The 27,049-nt window shown below is 36.2% G+C and overlaps 1 protein-coding gene across 2 annotated transcripts in view; it reads right to left on the bottom strand.

Annotated features, from left to right (window-relative positions):
• Window positions 1-1,552: 1,552 nt before the first annotated feature.
• Window positions 1,553-27,049, bottom strand: part of ACADM (acyl-CoA dehydrogenase medium chain) — a 38,420-nt gene continuing 12,923 nt past the window's right edge. For both annotated transcript variants that reach the window (XM_070367848.1, XM_005893465.3), the window contains 6 exons: window positions 20,497-20,627; window positions 18,564-18,672; window positions 13,960-14,100; window positions 13,314-13,409; window positions 3,735-3,983; window positions 1,553-2,460 (listed from right to left, as the gene is read on the bottom strand). In XM_070367848.1, the coding sequence (XP_070223949.1) occupies window positions 2,389-2,460; window positions 3,735-3,983; window positions 13,314-13,409; window positions 13,960-14,100; window positions 18,564-18,672; window positions 20,497-20,627 (798 nt within the window). In that variant the 3' untranslated portion in view covers window positions 1,553-2,388. The remainder of the gene's footprint in view (window positions 2,461-3,734; window positions 3,984-13,313; window positions 13,410-13,959; window positions 14,101-18,563; window positions 18,673-20,496; window positions 20,628-27,049) is intronic.

Here is a 27,049-nt window from a genome sequence, read left to right on the forward strand (position 1 = left end):
TGGAGGAGGAACTAAAGGTTCTTGGCTTTGCTCACTGATTAAACAGTTACTGTTTTTGACCTGTTTGACTGCTTTTCTTTGCTTCTGCATTTTCTCACTTTTCTGATTAAACTTTTTCTTCAGCTGAAGTTTTCCCACAGACAACAGACAGGTGAAGGACATGGGGAAGAAGGGGTGGTGGTGGGTAAGGACCATAAGGTCCTGCTTCCCTTTATGGTTTTTTCCCCAACATTTGGTCATGCCTGCTCTAAGTTCATCAATTCCTTGGAATTTCCTGAGCAACAGAAGTATGTTATATTATTCCTAATGAGGTTCTGTCAAAAGATCAAAGTAGAGTTATGCTAATGAGGTGACAGCGTGGGACCCCTAAAGAGGCTCAGGATGGGGCTGATCACCAAAAAGACCAAGTAATTAGAGGATACTGTTGTGGTCTCGACTGCCACCCACAGCTCCCCCCACCCCTACCCCCAACATATGATGAAGCCCTAACCATTCTCATGTGAGCATATTTGAAGCTTTGGACTTCAGAGAAGTAATGAAAGTTAAATCAGGTCATAAAGGTATGGTTCTAATCTAATAAAGCTGGTGTCCTTGTAAGAAGAGACACCAGTGCCTGCTCCCTACAGTCGTGCACAGACACGAGGCCATGTGAAAACACAATGAGAAGGTAGCAGCGTATTACACAAACCAGGATGAGAGGCCTCACCAGAAACCAACCAAGATGGTACCTTGGTCTTAGACTTCTAGCCTCCAGAACTGTGAGAAAAAAATTTTCTGTTGTTTAAGCCACCCAGTCTGTGGCAGTTTGTTACGGCGACCTTAGCTGACTAAAGCAGGTGGAAATTTCAGCCCCACCTGACATCTGGGGAGGAAAGGAAGGCTGAGGATTCTCCATAAACACTTGAATGATGAGATTCAGGAGTTTCCAGATTACACACTGAACTATGCTTCCAAGGAACACACTGCAGTACTGGGGGGGTGGTGCATTGGGAGAAGTTATGTAACCCGGTGTCTCTCCTTATACCTTGCTCTTTGCATTTCCTCCTTTGTAATAAACCAGTAAGTGTGTTTTATCTGAGTTCTGTGAGTCATTCTTGCAAATTATCAAACCTGAGGGCAGGGACATGGAATACCCAAATTTGTAACCAAAGTGGACAGAAGTGTGGGTGGCCTGGGGATCCAGGATTTACAAGTGGTGTTGAAAGTGAGATACCACTTCAGGCAGAGTGGGCCAGAGTTCTTAAACCTGTGGAGTCTGATGCTAACTATTCTGCATTATTGTCAGAATAAGATTGAACTGTGGATGCCCAGTTGGTATCAGAATTGGAAAATAAGTGACATAAGGTCACATTTGGTCCTTTCATTATTCCATCTTGATATTTTCTAATAATGCAATCTAATAAAAACATGAACAGCTAACTTTATGCAGTTCAAAATCAAAACATGAATTTTTTTCCATCATAGTAAATAAATCAAGTATACACTATTACATGAAATAATAAGACTTCTTGAAAAGAATACAAACAGATACACAAATTGAACAGATACATAATACTGAACAAATTTAAGTTTATTTTTAGAATGTATGTGCATGAAATCAGATTGTATACAACAGACCAAAGGTTAACCAGAGACCAACAGAGTCATATAAAAATAATTTAAGGGAAACTGTATTGACTTTTTAAAAATAAGGCAAGTGAAATGTGGGCTCAGAATTATGTGGGTTCAAAATTAAAAACTTCTATGTAACTTCTGGTCACTGTTTAAAGGGAGAATATGAACATCAAATTTTTGACTATTACTGTACAAAAGAGAAACCAAATGCTTTCCAAATTGCAGTAAAATTAATTCTTCTAATATAAGACCATTAAGTCTACAAAGTCACTGACAAGTTATTTAAATCCTAGAATATTTTCTCAATGTAAATTTTGGAACATTCTGAATAGTTTATAAACCTTCTTTTCTGTCTTTGGAAAAACACTGAAATTCCAAGAAATTTCTGTTTCTCTAATTTTCAGAGGTTAAAACAACAAACCAAACGTATTTTTCTAGGTTAATGTAATTCAGGTACACTGGAACTAAAGGAAAACACATAACTTTAATAAAACCAAATGTGTTATAGAAAAGGCAAGTCATAAAGTTAAACAAAAGTAGAAAACTTGGGTTGGCCCAGAAGTTCATTCAGGTTTTTTCATAACATTATAAAAAAACCCAAACAAACTTTTTGGCCAACCTAATACTATTAGAATCAGTTATACAGGTTTAGTACATGAGAACCTATGTTAAAATTTTCGCTGGAAAAAAAACCTTAAAGCCCTTATTCTTTCCTGGAGTTTAAATAGTAGATCATATTCTAATTACTCAACGATTATTAACACGGTGATCTGGTTACTTCTTATACCTGCCAATGTGTTCACGGGCTATAATAAGCCTTTGAATTTGTGCTGTACCTTCATAAATCTGGAAGAAAAAAAAAAGTAGGTTAAATATATTTCATATGTAAGTCCTCAGTATTTTAGACAGTCCTCTAAACTCCATTCTAGTACTAAACTGAATCAAACCATACATATGGTCTATAATGTACAGTTATTTTGAAACCTGATTTTCTGAAAACCATGATAATACATAATTCTCTAAAGATTAGTTAAAATTATTATAAGAACTCTACCAAAATTTTGGAGGACAGTCTTAAAACAAAAGGATATTGACTTTCAAAAAGTATTTGGGAAATCTAATGTTTAATGTTGCTGAAATATTTAACCAACTTTTTTGAGCTGTTTTAGCTAGTTGTCATCTTCAGTCATTTTCTATTCTTACTCTCAAACCTGATTTTTACTTTTTGTTCCTAAGGAACTGAGTTGCTAATGAAAAAAGATCCTGGAAGGATTTGTTTTGTTCAGTTAAGTATTCCTAGAAGACAGCCCTCACTTCCAGTTTAAACTTCTAACTATTTGTTCAGATGCCGGAGAAAAGTAAAAAGGTAATAATTATAGGCTCCAGGGAAGGGAGAGCATTATCAAATAAATTTGGAACGTTAGATAAGGCACAAATTGTGATCCTCAGTTTTTTCAAATCTAAATTGAGGGGCTGCACTGTCTAAATTTCTTTCTTTAACATTCTATGATTCTACCCCTGGATTTTAAATGACTAGATTTGTCAAATAATTTCCTGGGGGTTGAGGGAAGTAATGGAGGAGATATTGAGAAGCATTGCTTATAAATACTTAAGATACATGTGGAATGAGCATTTATATCTTATTTACTAAATCACTACTATCTCTTCACTACTATCTCTAAGTTTTCTTAACCATCAATTTAATTTAGAAGACAGAGTCATATCACATTCTCTTTGTGTTTTTTTACCTCCCAAATATGACCTCAAGAGTTGTCAGGTACGATTCAAAATAAAATAATTTAATTAGTTTACGTGATATACAGACTTTTAGGAGAGCAAAGAGTGGCTACAATTACCTAGGATGTTAAGAATCAAAGAAGGGTTATTCAGATAAATCTATATGTCTAAACTATTTGCTTTGTTAGCTTGCTCACTCAAGGCATTTACTTCAAAGTAACATTCTTCTTTGTGTTAATTAGTTCTAAAAATTTAGGCTCACAGCCACTTATTATGATGATTTATTATTACCTGTGACATAAAATCTTTAAATAATCAGAGATCTACCATATGATTTATGAATATTATTTCTTAAAAATCAACCATAATCATTTTAACATTACCTGATAGATCTTGGCATCTCTCATTAATTTTTCTACAGGATATTCAGTATTAAATCCATTGCCTCCAAAAATCTGAACAGCATCAGAAGCTAACTGATTTGCGATATCTCCAGCATATGCCTTTGCAATAGAGGCATAATAGGTATTTCGGCGACCAGAATCAACTTCCCAAGCTGCTCTCTGGTAACTCAATCTAGCTAGTTCAACTTTCATTGCCATTTCAGCCAGCAAAAATGATATTCCTTGGTGCTAGAATTAAACAGAAAAAAGTTTAAGGTATTTATTGAATAATTTAAAATTATTTCCCCTGAAACTTTTTTAACTTTAAAAACTAATTTTAGACTTAAAAAGTTACACTCTGCTTCCTCCAGTGGTAACATATTACAAAACCATAGTATAATTAACATTGGTAAAATATTATCAGCTAAACTATATACTTTATTCAAATTTGGCCAAGTTTTCCATCAATGTCCTTTCTCTGTGTAAGATCGCATCCAGGATTCCAACTGAATTTAATTTTTATTTCTTCCTAGTCTTTCCAAAGCTGTTAGGATTCCTCAGTCTTTCCTTCTCTTTCATGACCACTGTGCACTTATGAAGAACAATGATTGGTTATATTTTGTAGAATGTCCCATAGTTTGGGTTTGCACGATGTTTTCTCAGGATTGGAATGAGGTTATACATTTTTGATAAAAAATACCACAAAAATTATATGGATCCTTCTGAGAAGCTCCTGGGATTTTTAAAAGAAAACTGCCATAGACAGTGAAAAATCATGTGGCACTGTTATCAGGTGCTGATGGGAAAATGATAAGGATAAATAAAAGATGTTTTTTATCCTCTAGAGGTTCATAATCAAACAGGGAAAGTGTTAGTCACTCAGTCCTGTCCGACTCTTTGTGACCTCATGCACTGTAGCCCACTAGGCTCGTCTATCCATGGCATTCTCCAGGCAAGAATACTGGAGTGGGATGCCATGTCCTTCTCCAGAGAATGTCGCCAACCAAGGAATCAAACATAGGTCTCTTGCATTGCAGGCAGTTTCTTTACCATCTGCGCCACCAGGGAAGCCTAATCAACTAGGAGACTTAGACAAATATTTTCAGAAGGAGACAGTAAGTTATCTGTGAGTTATATGGCCAAGATATGTTATAGGATGAAGCCATGTCCACCATACCTTGATATATGAAAGTTTCAAATATGAAGTATGCTTACAACTTTGGAAAAATATATTTATGACCCCAAAAGAGCAGAGTACACATTCTATTTAAAGAGTTAATGAAACATTCTACATGATAGATAACATGTCAGACCACAAAAAAAGTCTCAATAAGGGTAACAAGGTTGAAATCATGTCAAATGTCTTTTCTGACTACAGCGGTAGAAACTATAAATCAAAAACAGAAACAATCCTACAAAACACACAAAAAATGTGGAATGTAAACAACATGTTACTAAAAAAAAAACAATGGATCTCTTAAGAAATCAAAGAGGAAATAAAAAAAAAACACCTGGAGACAAATTGCAAACAAAAACATAATGTTCCAAAATCTATGGGACATAACAAAGGTAGTTCTAAGATGGAAGTTTATGGCAATTCAGGCCTTCCTCAAGGATTAAATGAATTAATGCATGCAGTACTATTTGTTGAGAAGTTCACAGTGCAAAACATATCATAAGCGCTAGAAATATAAAGGTTTCCAAAACAGAAATTTACTACTTGTGCTGAGCTTACATTCTAGTGAGGCAGTAAAGAAAGATAGCAGACAAACGCATACATGATATAATGTTGGGCAGTGCTAAGAGCTATGAAGAAAAAAAGTGAGATCTTCCCAGGTGGCACTAAGTGGTAAAGAATCAGCCTGCCAATGCAGCAGACGCAAGAGATACAGGTTCGATCTCTGGGTTGGGAAGACCCCCTGGAGTAGGAAATGGAAACCCACTCCAGTACTCTTGCCTGGAAAATCCCATGGACAGAGGAGCCTGGCAGGCTACCGTCCATGGCATCGCAAAGAGTCAGGCACGACTGAGCACACACTCATCAGTCACAGTCATCACTATATCAAGTGTTTCAGGCGTTGTTTTACACAGGGTATATTCTTTAGTGAAATCAATGAGGAAGTAGATATTTGCCGGGAGGAGTAAACATAAAAACAACAACAAAAGGTCAGTGTGGAAGACAGAAGACCACTGCAAGTACTCTGGATTTTGATCTGAGTGTGATGAGAGGATACTGAAAGAATTTTGACCATAAAGTGGTTAAAAAAAGAGATATAAGTATATTTCTTTCTAAGTATATCTTATTTCAGTCTCAAGTCCCAAATAGTATTTCTCCTCATTCATTTTTCCACCAAGAAATGGAAATCAAGGGGAAAAGGTATTGCTTACTAGCAATAATAATCAATACAAATGACAGTTACTCACAAGGGATTCTTTCATATCATCCCAAACTACTCCAGCTTTAACCTGGATGGAGGATTTTGACTAGACAAAGGAGTAGGCAGTTATTGCCTACTATTAAGAGATTTTATCATCCTGTAATTTGTTATTGGTGTTCCTAGTTTTACTTATTGATAAGAAAAAGTACCATCCTCTGTTTTTGTCAGTTTTCTTTACCCACAGCAAGTTAAGCACTGTGAGGGATAGTGGCACAGTGTTCTCTTGAAGAGAGAAGTAGTAATAACAACAATGATAAACATGGGAATGAACAGGAGAGTTAGGATTAGAAGACTACACTCAATAATGTCCCTTCAAACAAAACTAAAAAAAAAATCTATGTATAAATCAGCTGCTTAATATCTCCTTTGTTTAGCTTAGAAAAGTAGTAAGCAAAAACACACTTTCTATACTTAACAGTAAGAGCCCATGAGGCAAAAATATCATTGTGCAGATGGTAAGAATACAAAAAAGAATCTTTAGAGTCTGTAAGAAAAGGAACATAAAATATTCCATTTTGAGTTGAAAATAGCCAGAAGAATATCAGATAGTTGGTGAGAAGGACCTGAAAATGATGTTATCTGTTTATGATTAAACTAAACTAATATTTAATAATAAACATACATTTCACTAATCTGTATACATGTAGCTCTGGTGACATAAATGAGTTAATATAAACTCTCTTTTTGTTCACAAACACAAAGAAATGTTTGATTTAAAAACAAAACAAGGAGGCTTCCCTTGTGGCTCAGTGGTAAAGAATCTGCCTGCTAATGCAGGAGACATAGGTTTAATCCCCGGTCCAGGTAGATCCCACATGCCATGGAACAACTAAGCAAGTGTGCCACAAACATTGGGCCTGTGCTCTCGAGCCCAGGAGTTGCAACTACTGAGCCCACGTGCCAGCTGTTGAAACCTCTGCACTCCAGAACCTGTGCCACGCAACAAGAGAAGTCACTCCAATGAGAGGCCCGCTCACCACAACTAAGAGAGTAGACCGTGCTCACCGCAACTAGAGAAAAGCTCGCAAGTAGAGCAACAAAGACCTAACAGCTAATTAATAAAGTTATTTAGAAAATAAAAGCAAAATAAAACAACTCAAAGGAAAGAAACAAATCTCCAAGGGCCTCCAGAAATTTAATCCTGATTGAGAAGCAATGACAGGGGGAAGGAAAAAAAATCAGACTGAGATTTGAGTCTAATGTGATAGGAGTTGGGGTTTTAATGAACACAGAAGAACAGGAGACAGATGTGAGAATGAAAAAGATGAGGGGCTGAAATTGAGATTCTCTGCCTATAAGAACTTCTCTTTCCTAAGGAGAAGCTCATCAAGGCAAGAAGGCCACAAAGAAGCTTATTTCTTGCCCAAGACTCTGTCTGGGAGATTTAAAAAAGGAATCTCTTTTAAACATGTAATCAATGTACACAGCTATGGTACAGGATTTCACAAGTGGAGAAATTCATGAGAAAAAAACAGCTCTAAGAATGCTGAAACCTCTGGGCTACCTGATAAAAAGTATAAAAAAGTACGAAAACCGGTCTCCTGGATACTTCCACAATGCACTGAAGAAACTAATGAATGCTGCTGCAGATAAGCTTAGAAGCAAAAATCAAGACAGGAAATAACTGGTCATAACAGAGAGATCAGATGCAGCAAACCAAAAAATTAGCCACTGTAAGAACTTGAAATAACAGAAAAAAAATCAGAAAGTGACTATAACTGAAGTTTTATATAATTAAAGAGATAAAAAAGGAGAAAGAGAAGCTATGTTGAAAAACCAGGCCACCATAAAAGAAAGGGTAGAAATGAAAAAGAACCAAACATAAATTCTATAAATGAAAAAAGTCATTAAATGGATTGAAGAGGAGATTAGATGTAGGGTTAAAAAAAAAAAACTGAAAAGCAAATCTGAGAAGGTTATCTAGATTATAACAAAAATAAATTACATAATTGAGGTTGAGATACAGAAGTGTACTAATCCAAGTTTCATCTATAGACCACAAATTGTTACTGGACTGGTTCATGATACACAAAGCGAGAGTAAGCATTTGTAACAATTTGATAATGTTGTGACATTCTTTTTTTTTTTTATCATATGGTTTTTATTTTTCATTTTGTTAATGTGGTGTATTACATTGATTGATTTGCGGATATTGAAGAATCCTTGCATCCTTGGGATAAAGCCCACTTGGTCATGGTGTATGATCTTTTTAATGTGTTGTTGGATTCTGATTGCTAGAATTTTGTTAAGGATTTTTGCATCTATGTTCATCAGTGATATTGGCCTGTAGTTTTCTTTTTTTGTGGGATCTTTGTCAGGTTTTGGTATTAGGGTGATGGTGGCCTCATAGAATGAGTTTGGAAGTTTACCTTCCTCTGCAATTTTTTGGACGAGTTTGAGCAGGATAGGTGTTAGCTGTTCTCTAAATTTTTGGTAGAATTCAGCTGTGAAGCCGTCTGGACCTGGGCTTTTGTTTGCTGGAAGATTCTTGATTACAGTTTCAATTTCCGTGCTTGTGATGGGTCTGTTAAGATTTTCTATTTCTTCCTGGTCCAGTTTTGGGAAGTTGTACTTTTCTAAGAATTTGTCCATTTCTTCCAAGTTGTCCATTTTATTGGCATATAATTGTTGATAGTAGTCTCTTATGATCCTTTGTATTTCTGTGTTGTCTGTTGTGATCTCTCCATTTTCATTTCTAATTTTATTGATTTGATTTTTCTCCCTTTGTTTCTTGATGAGTCTGGCTAATGGTTTGTCAATTTTATTTATCCTTTCAAAGAACCAGCTTTTGGTTTTGTTGATTTTTGCTATGGTCTCTTTTCTTTTGCATTTATTTCTGCTCTAATTTTTAAGATTTCTTTCCTTCTACTAACCCTGGGATTCTTCATTTCTTCCTTTTCTAGTTGCTTTAGGTGTAGAGTTAGGTTATTTATTTGACTTTTTTTCTTGTTTCTTGAGGTGTGCCTGTATTGCTATGAACTTTCCCCTTAGGACTGCTTTTACCGTGTCCCACAGGTTTTGGGTTGTTGTGTTTTCATTTTCATTCGTTTCTATGCAAATTTTGATTTCTTTTTTGATTTCTTCTGTGATTTGTTGGTTATTCAGCAGCGTGTTGTTCAGCCTCCATATGTTGGAATTTTTAGTAGTTTTTCTCCTGTAATTGAGATCTAATCTTACTGCATTGTGGTCAGAAAAGATGCTTGGAATGATTTCTATTTTTTTGAATTTACCAAGGCTAGCTTTATGGCCCAGGATGTGATCTATCCTGGAGAAGGTTCCATGCGCTTGAGAAAAAGGTGAAATTCATTGTTTTGGGATGAAATGTCCTATAGCTATCAATTAGGTCTAACTGGTCTATTGTATCGTTTAAAGTTTGTGTTTCCTTGTTAATTTTCTGTTTAGTTGATCTATCCATAGGTGTGAGTGGGGTATTAAAGTCTCCCACTATTATTGTGTTATTGTTAATTTCTCCTTTCATACTTGTTAGCATTTGTCTTAGATACTGCAGTGCTCCCATGTTGGGTGCATATATATTTATAATTGTTATATCTTCTTCTTGGATTGATCCTTTGATCATTAGGTAGTGACCATCTTTGTCTCTTTTCACAGCCTTTGTTTTAAAGTCTAATTTATCTGATACGAGTATTGTGACTCCTGCTTTCTTTTGGTCCCTATTTGCATGGAAAATCTTTTTCTAGCCCTTCACTTTCAGTCTGTATGTGTCCCCTGTTTTGAGGTGGGTCTCTTGTAGACAACATATGTAGGGGTCTTGTTTTTGTATCCATTCAGCCAGTCTTTGTCTTTTGGTTGGGGCATTCAACCCATTTACGTTTAAGGTAATTACTGATAAGTATGATCCCGTTGCCATTTACTTTATTGTTTTGGGTTCGAGTTTATACACCATTTTTGTGTTTCCTGTCTAGAGAATATCCTTTAGTATTTGTTGGAGAGCTGGTTTGGTGGTGCTGAATTCTCTCAGCTTTTGCTTGTCTGAAAAGCTTTTGATTTCTCCTTCATACTTAAATGAGATCCTTGCTGGGTACAATAATCTGGGCTGTAGGTTATTTTCTTTCATCACTTTAAGTATGTCTTGCCATTCCCTCCTGGCTTGAAGAGTTTCTATTGAAAGATCAGCTGTTATCCTAATGGGAATTCCCTTGTGTGTTATTTGTTGTTTTTCCTTTGCTGCTTTTAATATTTGTTCTTTGTGTTTGATCTTTGTTAATTTGATTAATATGTGTCTTGGGGTGTTTCTCCTTGGGTTTATCCTGTTTGGGACTCTCTGGGTTTCTTGGACTTGGGTGATTATTTCCTTCCCCATTTTAGGGAAGTTTTCAACTATTATCTCCTCAAGTATTTTCTCATGGTCTTTCTTTTTGTCTTCTTCTTCTGGAACCCCTATGATTCGAATGTTGTAGCGTTTAATATTGTCCTGGAGGTCTCTGAGATTGTCCTCATTTCTTTTAATTTGTTTTTCTTTTATCCTCTCTGATTCATTTATTTCTACCATTCTATCTTCTAATTCACTAATCCTATCTTCTGCCTCTGTTATTCTACTATTTGTTGCCTCCAGAGTGTTTTTAATTTCATTTATTGCATTATTCATTATATATTGACTCTTTTTTATTTCTTCTAGGTCCTTGTTAAACCTTTCTTGCATCTTCTCAATCCTTGTCTCCAGGCTATTTATCTGTGATTCCATTTTAATTTCAAGATTTTGGATCAATTTCACTATCATTATTTGGAATTCTTTATCAGGTGGATTCCCCATCTCTTCCTCTTTTGTTTGGTTTGGTGGGCATTTATCCTGTTCCTTTATCTGCTGGGTATTCCTCTGTCTCTTCATCTTGTTTAAATTGCTGAGTTTGGGAGTCCTTTCTGTATTCTGGCAGTTTGTGGAGTTCTCTTTATTGTGGCGTTTCCTCGCTGTGTGTGGGTTTGTACAGGTGGCTTGTCAAGGTTTCCTGGTTAGGGAAGCTTGTGTTGGTGTTCTGGTGGGTGGAGCTGTATTTCTTCTCTTTGTTCAGTCGCGCTGTGGGGAGGGAGGGAGGGATGCTGCAAACAAATGACACTGGCGTGCGCTCGCAGTGCCTCAGCCACACTGGGTCTGCCCCCGCTCACGGCGCGTGTAGCCTCCCTGCCCACACTGCTCGGGCTCTAGGTTGTTCCGCTGGGAACAATCCGAGGCTGGCCCTGGGTTGCATGCACCTCCCAGGTCCAAGCCGCTCAGGTTCAGGCACTCAGGTAGTCCTCAGAGGCGCAGACTCAGTTGGGCCTGCGTTTTGTGCTCTTCCCAGGTCCGAGCAGCTCAGGTGATGAGGTGTTTGGCGAGCGCCAATGCTGCGACTTATCGCCTCCCCGCCACTCGGTTATCTGGGTGTAAAACCGGCGCACCTTCTCAGGCAGATGTTGACCGTCCAGACCCCCAATAAGTTTTAGTTAGCAAAGAAGCCAGTTTTATAGATAATGTCTCTCTGGGGCTGTGATTGCCCCCTTCCGGCTCTGGCTGCCTGTCACCGGAGGGGGAAGGTCTGCAGCCGGCTATCTCTGTTTAGTCCTTTGTTCCGTGCTCAGGCTGGCGGTGTCTTAGGTTAGGGCTGGCTTTTCGCATGGTAGATATCCCACAGTCTGGTTTGCTAGCCCAAATTATTTCGCTCAGATAGTGCTCAGGGTATTCAGGCCAGATTCTTACTCTCAGCGATGCAGCCCGCGCCGTGCCTCCCTGCCCAGCCCCCGCTTGCTAATGGCGGATGCAGGCGTCTGCGCTGCTTCTCTGCTGGGGGAGTTACCATAGGGCTCGCAATCTGCGAGTTTTAATTGTTTATTTATTTTTTCTCCCTGTTATGTTACCCTCTGTGCTTCCAAAGCTCGGCACGGATTCGGCAGTGAGAAGGTTTCCTGGTGTTTGGAAACTTCTCTCTTTTTAAGACTCCCTTCCCGGGATGGAACTCCGTCCCTCCCTCTTTTGTCTCTTTTATTGTCTTTAATATTTTTTCCTACCTCCTTTCGAAGAGTTGGGTTGCTTTTCTGGGTGCCTGATGTCCTCTGCCAGCATTCAGAAGTTGTTTTGTGGAATTTACTCGACGTTTAAATGCTCTTTTGATGAATTTGTGGGGGAGAAAGTGTTTTCCCCGTCCTACTCCTCCGCCATCTTGGCGCCTCCCCCAACATTCTTATATTTTATAAAAATAACGGTCCACAGTTGACTGGAAATTAAAACCTATCTTCCACCAGATAGTCTGATAACCACTGACACACAGGGATAGAAATAGGGAGTGTGCACTGTGCAACCAATAGTTACAGAAGGAGTTATATTAGAGAATACAGACAATGGGGAAGCATAAATGTTTGAAAAAATAAGATTAAAAAGTTCTTGAGAACTGCCTGACAATCCAGTGGTTACGACTCTGAGTTTTCACTGCCCCAAGGCTCCAGGTTCAATCCCTGGTTGGGGAATTAAGATCCCACAATACATGCTACATGGCAAAAAAACAAACAATAACAAATAGTACTAAAATTGTTTGATTATTTGATAAGCAAGAAGACATGAGAAGTAACATGGATTAAGAGCATGAAATGGAACCCTGGAACTATGATTTCTAAATTGTGTGTTCTTGGACAAATTATTTATTCTAAGCTGCAGCTTCCTGGTCTTTAATGGAAATTGTAGTACGAACAAAAAAGAATGCACTGGCAGAATTACATAATACAGGCACTTGAATATTAGCTGTTCTTTTTCCTCTTAATTAACATAAATCCCAAAGCAGACAACAGATATTAATAGTAGCAGAGTCTAAAGAAAATCTACTCTTGGGACTTCCCTGGTGGTCCAGTGGCTAAGACTCCACATTTCCAGTGCAAGGGGCTGGAGTTCAATCCCTGGTCAGATAATTAGATCCTACATGCTGCAACTAAGACCTAGTGCAGCCAAATAAATATATATATATATATCTATATATATGCAAATCTAGTCTTAAAACCCAGCCTGACACTTTCACTTCACATTATCTTCTTGCTACCAAAGCAGAAATAAACTATTTTTTAATTTAAAATATTAAGTGAATAATAAGTTTTCAAATATTAAGTGAAAATGAATGGTTTTACATTTGAACAAAACAAGTATAGTATTAAAATTACCTACCTCTATAAGCAGCTTTCCAAAAGTTTTTCTCTCCAGGGCATACTTGGTAGCTTCATCCAAAGCTCTCTGTGCTAGTCCCACAGCAGCAGCTGCTACCTGACATTACATTTTACAAAGCAGAAGTTCATGTTGTCTTTAAAACACAGATATAATGGCTACTTGCCTAAAATCTAAGTTAAAGTTTGTGCAAAGAGAAGCTGACCTATACCTTAAGGCAATAAAGGGTGGGGGAAATGATAAGCATTTAAATTTATATTTTATATGAATTAAAGGTTAATGGAAGGCATTTGTAAGGCACAGGATCATAGCCTAGAGATAAATCATTCTTTCTGTTTAACGGGAAAGCTTTTCAGGGGAAATATTCCTAATGAGTAAGGCAAGAGGAATGAGTACACATGAGCAGGAATGATTAAATTAAGTGTGAAATGCTTCTTTGTAAATCTAACAACTGTAGTAATTTTGCTTTTACTAAAATAATTTTTGTAACAGCAAGAATGCTGAAGAATTCTTAGAAAAAAAATCCCTCCATCTTTAATAAAAGCAGATATTTAAAAAGAAATAGAGACCAAGCAAACAACATTAAAACAAAACTATTCAATATAATAAATGAAAACTCCTATAAAGGTTATTAAGTCATCTTACTTACTGGTGGTCTGGTTTTATCAAATGCTCCCATTGCAATTTTGAAACCAGCTCCCTCACCAATTAAAACATTTTCCTTGGGCACTCTCACATCTTCAAAGACAATTCCTCTTGTATCTGAACATCGCTGTCCCATATTTAATTCCTAATAAGGAAAACAATATGTAGTATGAAACATATTTTGAGCTAGCATAAATTCTTGCTTTAAGCACTCTTAAAGACTTTAATATTTTCCGCAATTGCCTATTTATATGGAGGTGGACAAACTATGTCCTGCAATGCCTATTTTCTAAAAAACAGGACTACAATCACACCTATACATTTACATGTTCTCTGTGGCTACTTTCTTGCTACGATGGCAAGAACTGAGTATTTGTGACAGAGACCATGTGGCCCTCAAAATCTAAAATACTTATGTATGCTACATCTTTGAAATAAAAAGTTTGTGAAACTCTCATCTAAAACAATGTTTCACAAACTCTGAAACTGTTGACTACAAATTGTCACTTACCTGTCAATGACAAATGGCACCTGCTGAGAGCATCTGCCAGTGACTGAACAAGGGCAGTCGCCATTTGCCTTTGCAGAGATTGAACCCTGTGCTGCTGCAGCTGCTGACTTTCAACACCTCCTGAGGGAGTTCAGGGTGGAATGAGGCACTCTGTGCTCCAGGGAATCTGGCAGAACAGGCCTTTAGATGTGTGCTATGTGCTAAGTTATTCAGTCATGTCCAACTCTTTGCGACCCCATGGACTGGACTATAGCCCGCCAGGCTCCTCTGTCCATGGGGATTCTCCAGGCAAGAATACAGGATTGGGTAGCCTATCCCTTTGCCAGGGTATCTTCCTGACCCAGGAATTGCACCCAGGTCTCCTGCATTGCAGGTGGATTCTTTACCAGCTGAGCTACCAGGGAAGCCCTGGTAAAGACCTACTAGTTCTTTAGATAGTTGGATATTTTCAGGAACTGATTTCATGATCCCACAGAACTTAACAGTCCTATTAAGACACTCTTCCTTCCCATTTCCCTCTGGTGGCTCAGACATTAAAGAATCTGCCTACAATACAGGAGACCTGGGTTTAATCCCTGAGTCAAGATCTCATACAGAAGGGAATGGCTATAAAATAACTAAATCCCTTCATGGTGACATTAGCTCCTCAGGACTAGCAGAAAACCTTCTGTAAAGTAAGCACTTGATTACACTGAACTCCCCCTTCACCAAAATCTTATATATTGATGTTCCCTGACTGCCTCTTTGGAGCTGTCTCTCAAAACTATCTCAGGTCCTGTCTCACGGGCTGCAGTCCTCATTTTGCCCCAAATAAAACTTAACTCACAACTCTCAAGTTGTTCATCGTTTTTAGTCTACAAAACCAACAGTAGTTTAAAGTCTACATGTACATATTACCCACAAAGACAAATTTCATTGTATGTTTTAAGACTATCTTTTTACCACAAATGTCAGTAAAAGCATTTAACATAATTTGCTTTGGAACATTTAATTTTAGCTTAACTAATAGAGCTAGCAATGTACTGAGTAAAAGTTGAACTTCTATTAATATTTATCTCCACCTCTGAGAATTAAGTGTTCTGAGATAGAATTTACATATAGAAAAGTTAACTCTTCTAACATATACTTTTCTAATAGTTTTGACAGATATATATGTACTATCACCACAATGAAGATAGTTCAGCACGCCTAAAAGTTCCTTTGTACTCTCTTAGTCAATTCCCTTACTCTACTCCCAATCCCAAGAAATCACCAATCTGATTTCGTCCATAAGTTTTTCCTTTTCCAGAATGTCATATAAATGGAATAAGGTGACCTTCTGTGTCTGACTTTTCACTTAGCAGAGTGCTTTTAAGATTCATCCATGTGGCTGCTGATCAGTATTTCAGAGTAGCATTCCCCTATATGGATATACCATATATCCTTTATCTGCTCACCAGCTGATGGACATCCCCCACTGCCCTGCCACTCCGAAGTTTTCAGCAATTATAAATAAAGCTGCTATAAACATAGGTCCTTGTTTTTATTTCTCTTGGATAAATATCTAGGAGTGCTGGGTATGTGGTAAGTGCATGTTTAACTTGATAAGAAATTGCCAGGGACATGAAAAGATACTTTTCATCACTAATTATTAGAGAAATGGCAATGTAAACTACAATGGGTACCTCACACTGGCCAGGATGGCCATTATTAAAAAGTCTACAAATAAACGGACACAGCCACTATGGAAAACGGTATGGAGATTCCTTAAAAAACTAGGAATAAAACCACTATATGACCCAGCAATCCCACTCCTAGGCATATACTCTGAGAAAACCAAAACTGAAAAAGACACATATGTTCCATTGTTCATTGCAGCACTATTCACAATAGCTAGAACATGGAAGCAACCTAGATGTCCATCAACAGATGAATGGATAAAGAAGTTGTGGTACATATACACAATGGAGTATTAGCCATAAAAAGGAACGCATCTGAGTCAATTCTAATGAGGTGGATGAACCTACAGCCTATTATACAGAGTGAAATAAGTCAGAAAGAGAAACATAAATACTGTACACTAATGCATATATAAGGAATCTAGAAAAATGGTACTGAAGAATTCATTTGCAGGGCAGCAGTGGAAAAATAGACATAGAGAATAGACTTATGGACATGAGGAGAGGGGAGGAGAGGGTGAGATGTATGCAGAGAGTAACATGGAAACTTACATTACCATATGAAAAATAGATAGTCAAGGGGAATTTCCTGTATGTCTCAGGAAACTCAAACAGGGGCTCTGTATCAACCTAGAGGGGTAGGGGTGCGGGGTGGGGAGGGAGATGGGCAGGAGGTTCAAAAGGGAGGGGATATATATATACCTATGGCTGATTCATGTTGAGGTTTGACAGAAAACAACAAAATTCGGTAAAGCAATTAGCTTTCAATTAAAAAATTAATAAAAGTTTACAAATAATGCTGGAGAGGGTGTGGAGAAAAGGAACCTTCTCACACTGTTGGTGGGAATATAAATTGGTGCTACCACGATGGAAAGCAGTATGAAAGCAAAAATGTTAGTCACTCGGTTGTGTCCAACTCTTTGTAACCCATAGCCCACGAGGCTCCTCTATCCATGGAATTCTCCAGGCAAGAATACTGGAGTGGGTAGCCATTCCCTTCTCCAGGGGATTTTCCAGACCCAGGGATTGAACCTGGGTCTCCTACATTGTAGGCAGATTCTTTACCATCTAAGCCACCAGGGAAGCCCAGAAAACAGTATGGAGGTTCTTCAAAAAAACAAAAATAGGGTTACCATATGATCCAACAATTCCACTCCTGGGCATATACCCAGACAAAACTATAATTTGAAAAGATACATGTACCCCTATGTTTCTAGTGGCACTATATACAATAGCTGAGACACGAACCCAACCTAAATGTCCATCGACAGACGAATGGATAAAGAAGATGTGGTATACATACACAAGTGAATATTCCTCAGCCATAAAAAGAATGAAATAATGCCATTTGCAGTAACTTAGATGGTCCTAGAGATTATCCTACTAAGTGAAGTAAGTTAGAAAAAGAAAGGCAAATACAATATGATATCACCTATATGTGGAATCTTGGAGTAGGAAATAGCAACTCACTCCAGTATTCTTGCCTGGAAAATCTTACGACAAAGGAGCCTGGCAGGCTATAGTCCATGGGGGTCACAAGAGTTGGACGTGACTGAGCACATATGTGCAATCTAAAATACAAGACAAAGGAACATATCTACAAGACAGAAACAGACTCCCAGAAACATAGAACAGACTTGTGGTTACCAAGGTGGGCGGTGAGAGTTTGGGATTAGCAGATGTAAGCTAATATATCCAGAATGGATAAACAACAAGGTCCTACTATATAGCACAGGGAACTGTATTCAGTATCCTGTGATAAACCATAATGGAAAAGAATATGAAAAAAAAAAAAATATATATATATATAACTGAATCACCCTTCTGTACAGCAGAAATTAACCCAACATTATAAATCAACTATACTTCAATGATATATATATATGAAAAAAGAAATTACCAAGATAGTTATATCCCCTCAATGTTTTGTTTTAAAAATTTTCAAACCAACAGAAGAATTGCAAGAGGAGTAAAATGAATACCTATATACCTTTGCCTAGATCCACCAATTTTGGCACATTTGCTTTATGTGTGCTTTCTGTGTGTGTATATTAGCTATTAGCATTATTTGTTGAATTATTTGAGAGGAAGTTGTAGATACCATGACCCTTCTTAAGAAAAAAATATAATCTGGTTTTTAATAAGCAGCATGAGAAGCAGGAGCAATGAGAATATAGACAAACTGTAAACATAAAGAATTGTATATGTATACAAATTGTATACAATTTGGCCACTCTTTCAAATGACTTGAAATGACTATTCTCAACTTAAAAATCTTCAGGAAGGATTATTTTACCCAATAACATCAAATGCAGGTTTATTTTTATTGCAACTTAATACAAACAAAATGTTTTCAATAAAGGAAACTGAAATTATTAATTTTGAAATTTATAGTTAAAACAATATTGGAGGCCTTAATCACTATAAGTACACACTTACCTTTCTTCCAATCTGTACTCCTGGGGTGTCTGCTTCCACAATAAAGCCAGTAAAGGCTTTACTAGCAGGAGCCTTAGGATCCGGATCAGAACGAGCCAATAAAAAATACCTAATAAACATGATGATAAAGATAACGGTATCAGCAGATAACAACATACAACATATGATCACTCCCATCTCAGTTAATCCTCCCAACAATCCCAATTATTATTACTCCCATTTTATAGAAGAAATGAAGCATCAGAGATTTAAAAGCTTGCCCAGGTCATAATCTTATGATGTGGCAGAGCTAGTATTTCAACCCACATCTACTTCTTTCCCAGAAAGATTTAAAAATGCAACATGAGGAGAAAAGGCAAAAACATCCAAATATCCATGTAACCCATGTTCTAAATAGCCTGGAATAGGAGAATTTTTTTTTAAATTCCTTAAACAACAAATTTATTTTCTGTGCTTAAAACTAATAAACTATCACTCATTCTACAGTTTTACTTAATAGTTTAAAAAAACAGTAAAAACTTTTTCCAGTTTCACATTTTACCTAATTTGTCTTACTACATGATGAGTTGTACTTAATGAATTCTTACAGTTGTGAAAGTTTCTAATTGCGTTATTGGATTTCTCTCACTTGTTACGTTGTAATCATTTCTTCACTTTTTTATTACTTGATGATATTATGATAACTCAAAAATAACGATATATAGCACTCCATAATATTGGACACTTGTAAAGTGATGAACATATTTAAAACAGACAGTAAACTCACTCTCAGGAATAATGCTTTTCTTGCCAAAAAATAATGCTGAAAGAGCACATATATATATATATATATAGAATCAGAATTTTTGCAGAAAGATAGTCCATTTTTAGTTCATTATTCCAATCAGCAGAGAGTCCTTCCTCTATAAGTTTCTATTTATATACTTGTAATGATGAGTAAATACATTTTTCCCATGACAACTTACATATTAGATAGAACCACTATCGAAATGCTTGTCCTTATGCTGAGCTACACTCTACATTTGTCTCACTTTCACCCATTTATTCTAAACTGGCTTTCTGAAGCAAATGTATGAACCTAGTCTTCTTTGTATGAGACATTATTTCAAAAATTTTAAAATTCTTCCAATACAAATCTAATTCCTTTATTCTTTACAGGACATGTTTTCCACCTTCACCCTAATGAAGAACATTTACTAGCTTTTGAATTTATTCCATTTTGTCAATGCCTGTCTTAAAAAGTGTTTCCTAGTACTGCTGCCATTTTTTCCTGTTTGTTAGATGCTATACTTCAGCAAGAAACTACATTCACTTCTTAAAGGCAGATACATCAGACGGTTGATTCCTATTGATCCTTTTCTCATATTTTTTTTTCACAAACAGTGCTATCAAATATGTTTTCCTTCAACATTTTATATTTATACAAGTGATTTTATAACACTTTGTTGAACTTCATGTCACTATTTTTGAACTTACATATTTGGGCCTTTTAGATTTTATTAAAGTAAAATTCTGTCCACTCTAAAAGATAATGCTTATTGCTCTGGATTAGAGAAATGTGCTATACCAGTGGCTTTCCTTTTTCCCTCAGTCTCAGGGGAATGGTTCCAAGGAGGTTCTGGTGCAGAGTATGGAGAGTAGGTGTAGTGAGCCAAGTAGATGGAGCTCTAGCTTTCCTAATTAGATTCAACCAGAGCAGGTGGTTTTGTTTTATTTTACAAATTAAACTTCTGAGACAATTTGAAGAAATAGCTCAGGACTTAGAACTTTTGAAAATTACTCAATTATTTATAATCTTTTATGGACCATCCAGTTTCATGAATAAAACTTATCTTAATTGTGGTGATTTAATAACAAAGGAAAGGGGAGAGGGGGAGATTCTGAATATGAAGTAATGAAGAAACAATGTACAGAGATGTTTTAAACAACATACCAATTAGCTTTTCCTCCATTGGTGATCCACATCTTCTGACCATTAATAATATACTCATCTCCTTTCTTTTCTGCTTTGGTTTTTATACCAGCTACATCAGAGCCTGCTACAGGTTCTGTTACACAATAGGCCTTGAATATATGGGAAAAAGGAAATAAATAAATGTTAATTATTAAATTACTAACATTTAGAACCAGAAAGGTATCTTATTTTTTGTCAATAATTTTAAATATTTTAAAATATGTAAAAATAAAATGGTCTTACAGAATCAAACTGTTTAAATGTAAAAACATTATATAACAATAATGTATCCTGCCTGAGGACAGTCTCTGGATTAAACCTTCTGGCTAATTCTGTTATCTTAAAATGTAAATTATGGGAGTAGGTCTGGTGAGGTCTTTACAACCTCCAGACATTCTTTGGATTCATTGGAGAGTATATAACTTCATTGCTAACACTAGCAAGGGGGTACTCTTTCTGCCCCCTTCTGATGCCTATGTCAGAAGCTTTCTCTATCTCCTTTATACTTTAATAAAACTTTATTACACACACACACAAAAACTAGATGTAGGATACCAATTGTTGTTCAGTTGCTAAGTCATGTCCAACTCTTTGCGACCCATGAACTGCAGCACACTAGGTTTCCCTGTCCTTCACTATGAAGAATACCAATAATCTATGTCAAAAATTTAAATGTTAGGTATCTTCAACCAAGTTAAATTCAATTTCACATGAACTCACTCATTCAAACATGTACTGAGTAGTATCTACTATTTACCAGATTATAAAGGAGGAGATGAAAATATCTTGTCTTCAAAATTTTTACAATATAACAGTAGAGATGAATACTATAGAATACTGTAATTACATATCTAAGTATTATAGTCATACATAAAGGGCTTAAAATACTATGTTTAGTTTTAGGGTATCCAGAAAGCTTCCAGAGGTGATGCTTAAATTAAGTCTCAAAAAATGAAAAGGAATACTTAGAGGATAATCAGATTCTATAACATGTATACAGATTCTATAGCATGTAAAGGAATGGTAGAAAATTAATCTGGGAAGAAAGGAAGGGAACAGATGATAAAAAACACTTTTATTATACTAAGTTAAATTTTTATCTGGTAGAAAGAACAGGAGCCTCTTAAGGCTCTTCAACAGAGGTGTGACAAGATGTAAACAGTAATGGATAAAGGGATAAGTTCAGTTCAGTTCAGTCACTCAGTTGTGTCCGACTCTTTGCCACCCCATGGACTGCAGCACACCAGGCCTCACTGTCCATCACCAACTCCTGGAGTCTACTCAAACTCATGTCCATTGAGTCAGTGATGCCACCAATCATCTCATCCTCTGTCGTCCCCTTCTCCTCGTACCTTCAATCTTTCCCAGCATCGGGGTCTTTTCAAATGAGTCAGCTCTTCGCATCAGATGGCCAAAGTATTGGAGTTTCAGCTTCAGCATCAGTCCTTCCAATGAATATTCAGGACTGATCTCCTTTAGGATGGACTGGTTGGATCTCCTTACAGTCCAAGGGACTCTCAAGAGTCTTCTCCAACACCACAGTTCAAAAGCATCAATTCTTCGGTGCTCAGCTTTCTTTACAGTCCACTTCTCACATTCATACATGGATGTATGGACTACTGGAAAAACCATTGCCTTGACTAGACAGACCCTTTGTTGGGAAAGGAATGTCTCTGCTTTTTAATATGCTACCTAGGTTGGTCATAATTTTTCTTTCAAGGAGCAAGCATCTTTTAATTTCATGGCTGCAATCACCATCTGCAGTGATTTTGGAGCCCAAAAAAATAAAGTCTGACACTGTTTGCACTGTTTCCCCATCTATTTCCCATAATGTGATGGACCAGATGCCATGATCTTAGTTTTCTGAATGTTGAGCTTTAAGTCAACTTTTTCACTCTCCTCTTTCACTTTCATCAAGAGGCTCTTTAGCTCTTCTTAACTTTCTGCCACCACATCTGCATATCTGAGGTGACTGATATTTCTCCCAGCAATCTTGATTCCAGCTTGTGCTTCATCCAGCCCAATGTTTCTCATGACATACTCTGCATATAAGTTAAATAAGCAGGGTGACAATATACACCCTTGATGTACTCCTTTTCCTATTTGGAACCCGTCTGTTGTTCCACGTCCAGTTCTAACTGTTTCTTCCTGACCTGCATACAGATTTCTCAAGAGGCAGGGATGGTAGAAAGCATATAGATTTCCCAAGAGGATAAAGGGATGGTGAAGGGTGAACAATGGGTTGCTGGAGTTCATTCACGTTTATTACGTGACGGGAACTGTGAATAAAAGGCCTGAAGACACAAGTTCCTCACCCTTAAGGTACTTAAGTCCAAAGAGAGAAACCTTAACAGTTCATTTTAATTCAAAGTAGTAAGGGACCATAAGGACATTAGAAATGACTACTTAGACCTATAGAAGGGTGGGAGGTGAGTGATAAGGAGGGTAAAAAGAATACTTTCGAGGAGATACAATAAATACTCATTGGAGGAGATAAGTCTTGAAGGACAAATAAATGAGGCAAGCAGATCTAGGCACAGAAGAATGAAATAGCATTGTGCAGGGCAAAGTACCAGCAGTTCAGGTGTCTTTCAGTCAGTAAGTCACGTACGACTCTTTGCAACCCCATGGATTGCGCACGCCAGGCTTCCCTGTCCTTCAATATCTCCCGGAGTTTGCTCAAATTCATGTCCATTGAGTAGGTGATGCTATATCTAACCATCTCATCCTCTGTAACCCCCTTCTCTTTTTGCTTCAGTCTTTCCCAGCATCACAGTCTTTTCCAATGAGTCAGCTTTTGGAATCAGGAAGCCAAAGTATTGGAACTCCAGCTTAAGCATCAGACCTTCCAATGAATATTCAAGGCTCGTTTCCTTTAGGACTGACTGGTTTGATCTCCCTGTAGTCCAAAGGACTCCTAAGAGTCTTCTTTAGCACCACAATTCGAAGGCATCAATGTATTTATTTTTTTTATTAATTATTTAAGTCTTGCCAAAAAGAATGTCTAAGAGATAAGTCCATGTAGGAAGGTAAAGGTCAGATCTAAACATAGATCATACAGATCATAGCATTAGCACTGTTGATTTATATAAAACTTACTCTTGACTTAAATTGCCAAATCAGTTTCTCCATTGGTGCTAAGGTTTGGTATACTCACCGAATAGCCTATTAAGTCTCCAGTTCCAGGCTTTACCTCTCCCCTGACCTTTACCTTATCACATGGATTTATCTATTAGACATTCTTCTTGGTAATAAATACCTTAAGCAAAATGTGTCCCAAACAAAATTATTTCCTGTCCATTCTTCACTACTTCTCTCTAGATTATCTAAAAGTGGCACTAGTGGTAAAGAATTCACTGGCCAATGCAAGAGATGCTAGGGATGCGGGTTCAATCCCTGGGTTGGGAAGATCCCCTGGAGTAGGGAATGGCAACTCACTCCAGTATTCTTGCTTGGAAAATCCCATGGACAGAAGAGCCTGGAGGCTATAATCTATGGGGTCACAAAAAGTCAGACGTGACTGACCACGGTATCTAAAATGAAAGTGATGAAACCATTCTACTCTGTACTTATCACACCATGTTAGAGTACTATATTTAACTCTATGATATTTTTGAGTCACCTTTAAGAAGGTGATAGGACTTTATTGTGAAAAAAAGATGAAAAAAATTGTCTCTAATTAGCTTAGAAAAGATAAGATTCACACGATAGCCATAATCAAATAGCTGAAGGGTTATATAGGCAAGGGAAAGAATTTGAATTGATAGGAGAAAACTACTATGAAATTATTCAAATGTACTGAACACCTATTATGGTATCAGGCGGTGAAATGATAAAAAGAAATGACACAATCCTTTTCCTCAGGAGCATATAATCTAGAAAAGCTTTCTAATGGTCAGAGATACTCCCAAATGCAGCTGCTTCAGGAGCCTGTGACTCCCAGATATAAAAACATGAGCTAGATGGCCTTTTCACAGATATGTGATAGAGCAAATTCAGATGACACATAAAACTAACTAGATTACTCTTCTACCTGGAGATTCGAAGATGTTTTCAGCATCATAACAACAACAAAAAAGTATTATACAAATGAACTGCTCAGAAAAAATAATGCTTTAAAATACCAAAATTTTATGTATTGATAACGTTGGGAATTTTTCATGTGAAATGTGCTATTAGACATTTCTCTGGTTTATAACGTATAGTTTTTAGAGCTTATGAAGTGTATGGGTTTATGTGTTTCTATACCAAATGGATGGTTTTTGTCTTATTTGATTGCCACAGAGTAATTTAATTTTATTTTTTTTCAGCAGAAGCCACTTTTGCTTCCATTGCAACTTGTCTTCACTACCACAATGTAAGTCAAGAAAATTAGTACTTATTTTTATATAAATATATTAAAATAATATTCTTAAAATAATATTAAAAGATTGTCTTAAAGATATTAATTTAATATTCTTAAAGATATTAATATTCTTAAAATAATATATTAAAATATTAAGAGAATATATTACAATAATATTCCTTTATTTATGAAGAATTTATGTTGTATAATTGTATAAATCCTATGATACAATAATACAAATATAATAATACAATTTGGGTAAGGATCTGAGGGTCTACCAGTCTGCTGTGAGCAGGAGCCCAGTTTTATTCACTGTTTTATTCTAAGTCTACCTGGTACACAGTATTCAAAAAATTAGAAGAATGAGAATAACATTACAAGCTTATTAGTGATGATGCCACCACCTTATCTTTGTAGAGTTTACTAAGCAATTTTTTCATTGTTCTCTATTAAATTACTAACTTTTTTGGTCTTACATTCTAAAGGGACTGGAGGTAGTTTATATAATACATGTTTTTTTAAAAAATCACACTGAAGTAAAAGTAAACTAGAAGAATAACATACTATAACACATGCTTTGAGGTTCAGAAAATTATTAACAGAGGACTATAAAACTGACTCTATGCTTCCTACTTACCAAAACAAAAAAATACTACCTGTAAGTGTAAACTGGCATATAGCAAGGAATTCAGATATTAAGTGAATGGATGGATGAATGAATGGCAGTTAAAGAGAAACAGTTTCCCCTGTATTAGGTATGAAAGAAATTTCTCTATTACATTGCAAAAGGGACACTATGTGAAGATATTATTATAAAAATATAAGTACTGTATCTTACTGTATCCTTCTAAGATGTTATATGCTCTATTTTCAGAAGAGATTTTGAAGCGAAGTAACTATATAAGATCCTACTGCTACTACATTGCTTGAAGCCAGGTCTTGGGACCTCAACTTCAGCATTGCTTCAGTTACATTTCAGCTATTAATACTTCCCAGTTCCACTGGAAATGTATGGTTTTGTGACAAGAGTTTTCTTTACCACTGCTAGGTTTTTTCAGACACTTCAAAGTTCTTAGACCATGTTTGGACAAATAAGTTTACTGAAGGTCTTGCTTATGACAAGCTTGTTCCAACAGTCTAATACTTGTTTCTAGTCATCTAATACTGTATATATTTTAGGTATATGCTGTTTAAAAAATTTAACCCAATTTTTAAAAAAGAAAATGGTGGTTTCTTATTATTTTAATATATATATATACAATAATACAATTAGTTTTGATTTTTGGAAAATTTTTCTGTACTAAGTGGTATTGAAAATTAATTATACAGCTCCTTGCTCTGTGATAACCTAGAGGGGTGGGATGGAGGGAGTAGGAGGAAGGTCTAAGAGGCGGGGATATATGTGTTGTGTTCATATAGCTGATACACTTTATTATACAGCAGAAACTAACACAACACTGTAAAGCAATTATACTCTAATCAAAAAAATAATTATAGTGTTACCCTTATTTATTTCTGTTCTCATATCCTCAAGAAGAGTATAACTGATCACATGATCTGGCAAGAGATTAAATCTTACAAATAGGTACCAACCCTGTAAAGTTAAAGCCAAAGACTTATCTTTTTCTGTATAAATTTTTACCATGACATTATTTTTAAAAGCAACAATCTAAGGAATTTAAATATTCAATAATATGGACTAGTGAAATAATTTATAGTCCATCAATTAGATAGCATATTTTGAAGTAATAAATATCACAGTATTTAAAAAGTAGAACATAAAAATGCTTATTAAAAAGGATATAAAACTGCACATATGACCATAACTGTGAAAAATACATCTGTGTGTATTAAAAAATCAAATAGAGTATACAATAATACAGTAAGACAGTTATACCAGTTAACTTCATATCTGAGGGATTACAGACATTTTTGCTCCTCTTTGTATCTTTCTAAATCTTCTATGTCATTTTTATAATCAGAAAAAAATTTTAAATATTAATTTCTAGAAAGTTTAAACAAAACACAATAGTACTATAATTTTATAAATGTTATTGGGCATTAACTGAAACTTAGTATAAATTAAGCAATACTTTGAAATAATACACCTATTGATTATTTTCATTTTCACCCTTGGCTTCATATTTGACTACATCAATTGCACTAGATACATATTTGAGTATATAT

The sequence above is a fragment of the Bos mutus genome, chromosome 3 (assembly GCF_027580195.1).
Source record: "Bos mutus isolate GX-2022 chromosome 3, NWIPB_WYAK_1.1, whole genome shotgun sequence".
Classification (NCBI taxonomy): Eukaryota; Metazoa; Chordata; class Mammalia; order Artiodactyla; family Bovidae; genus Bos; species Bos mutus.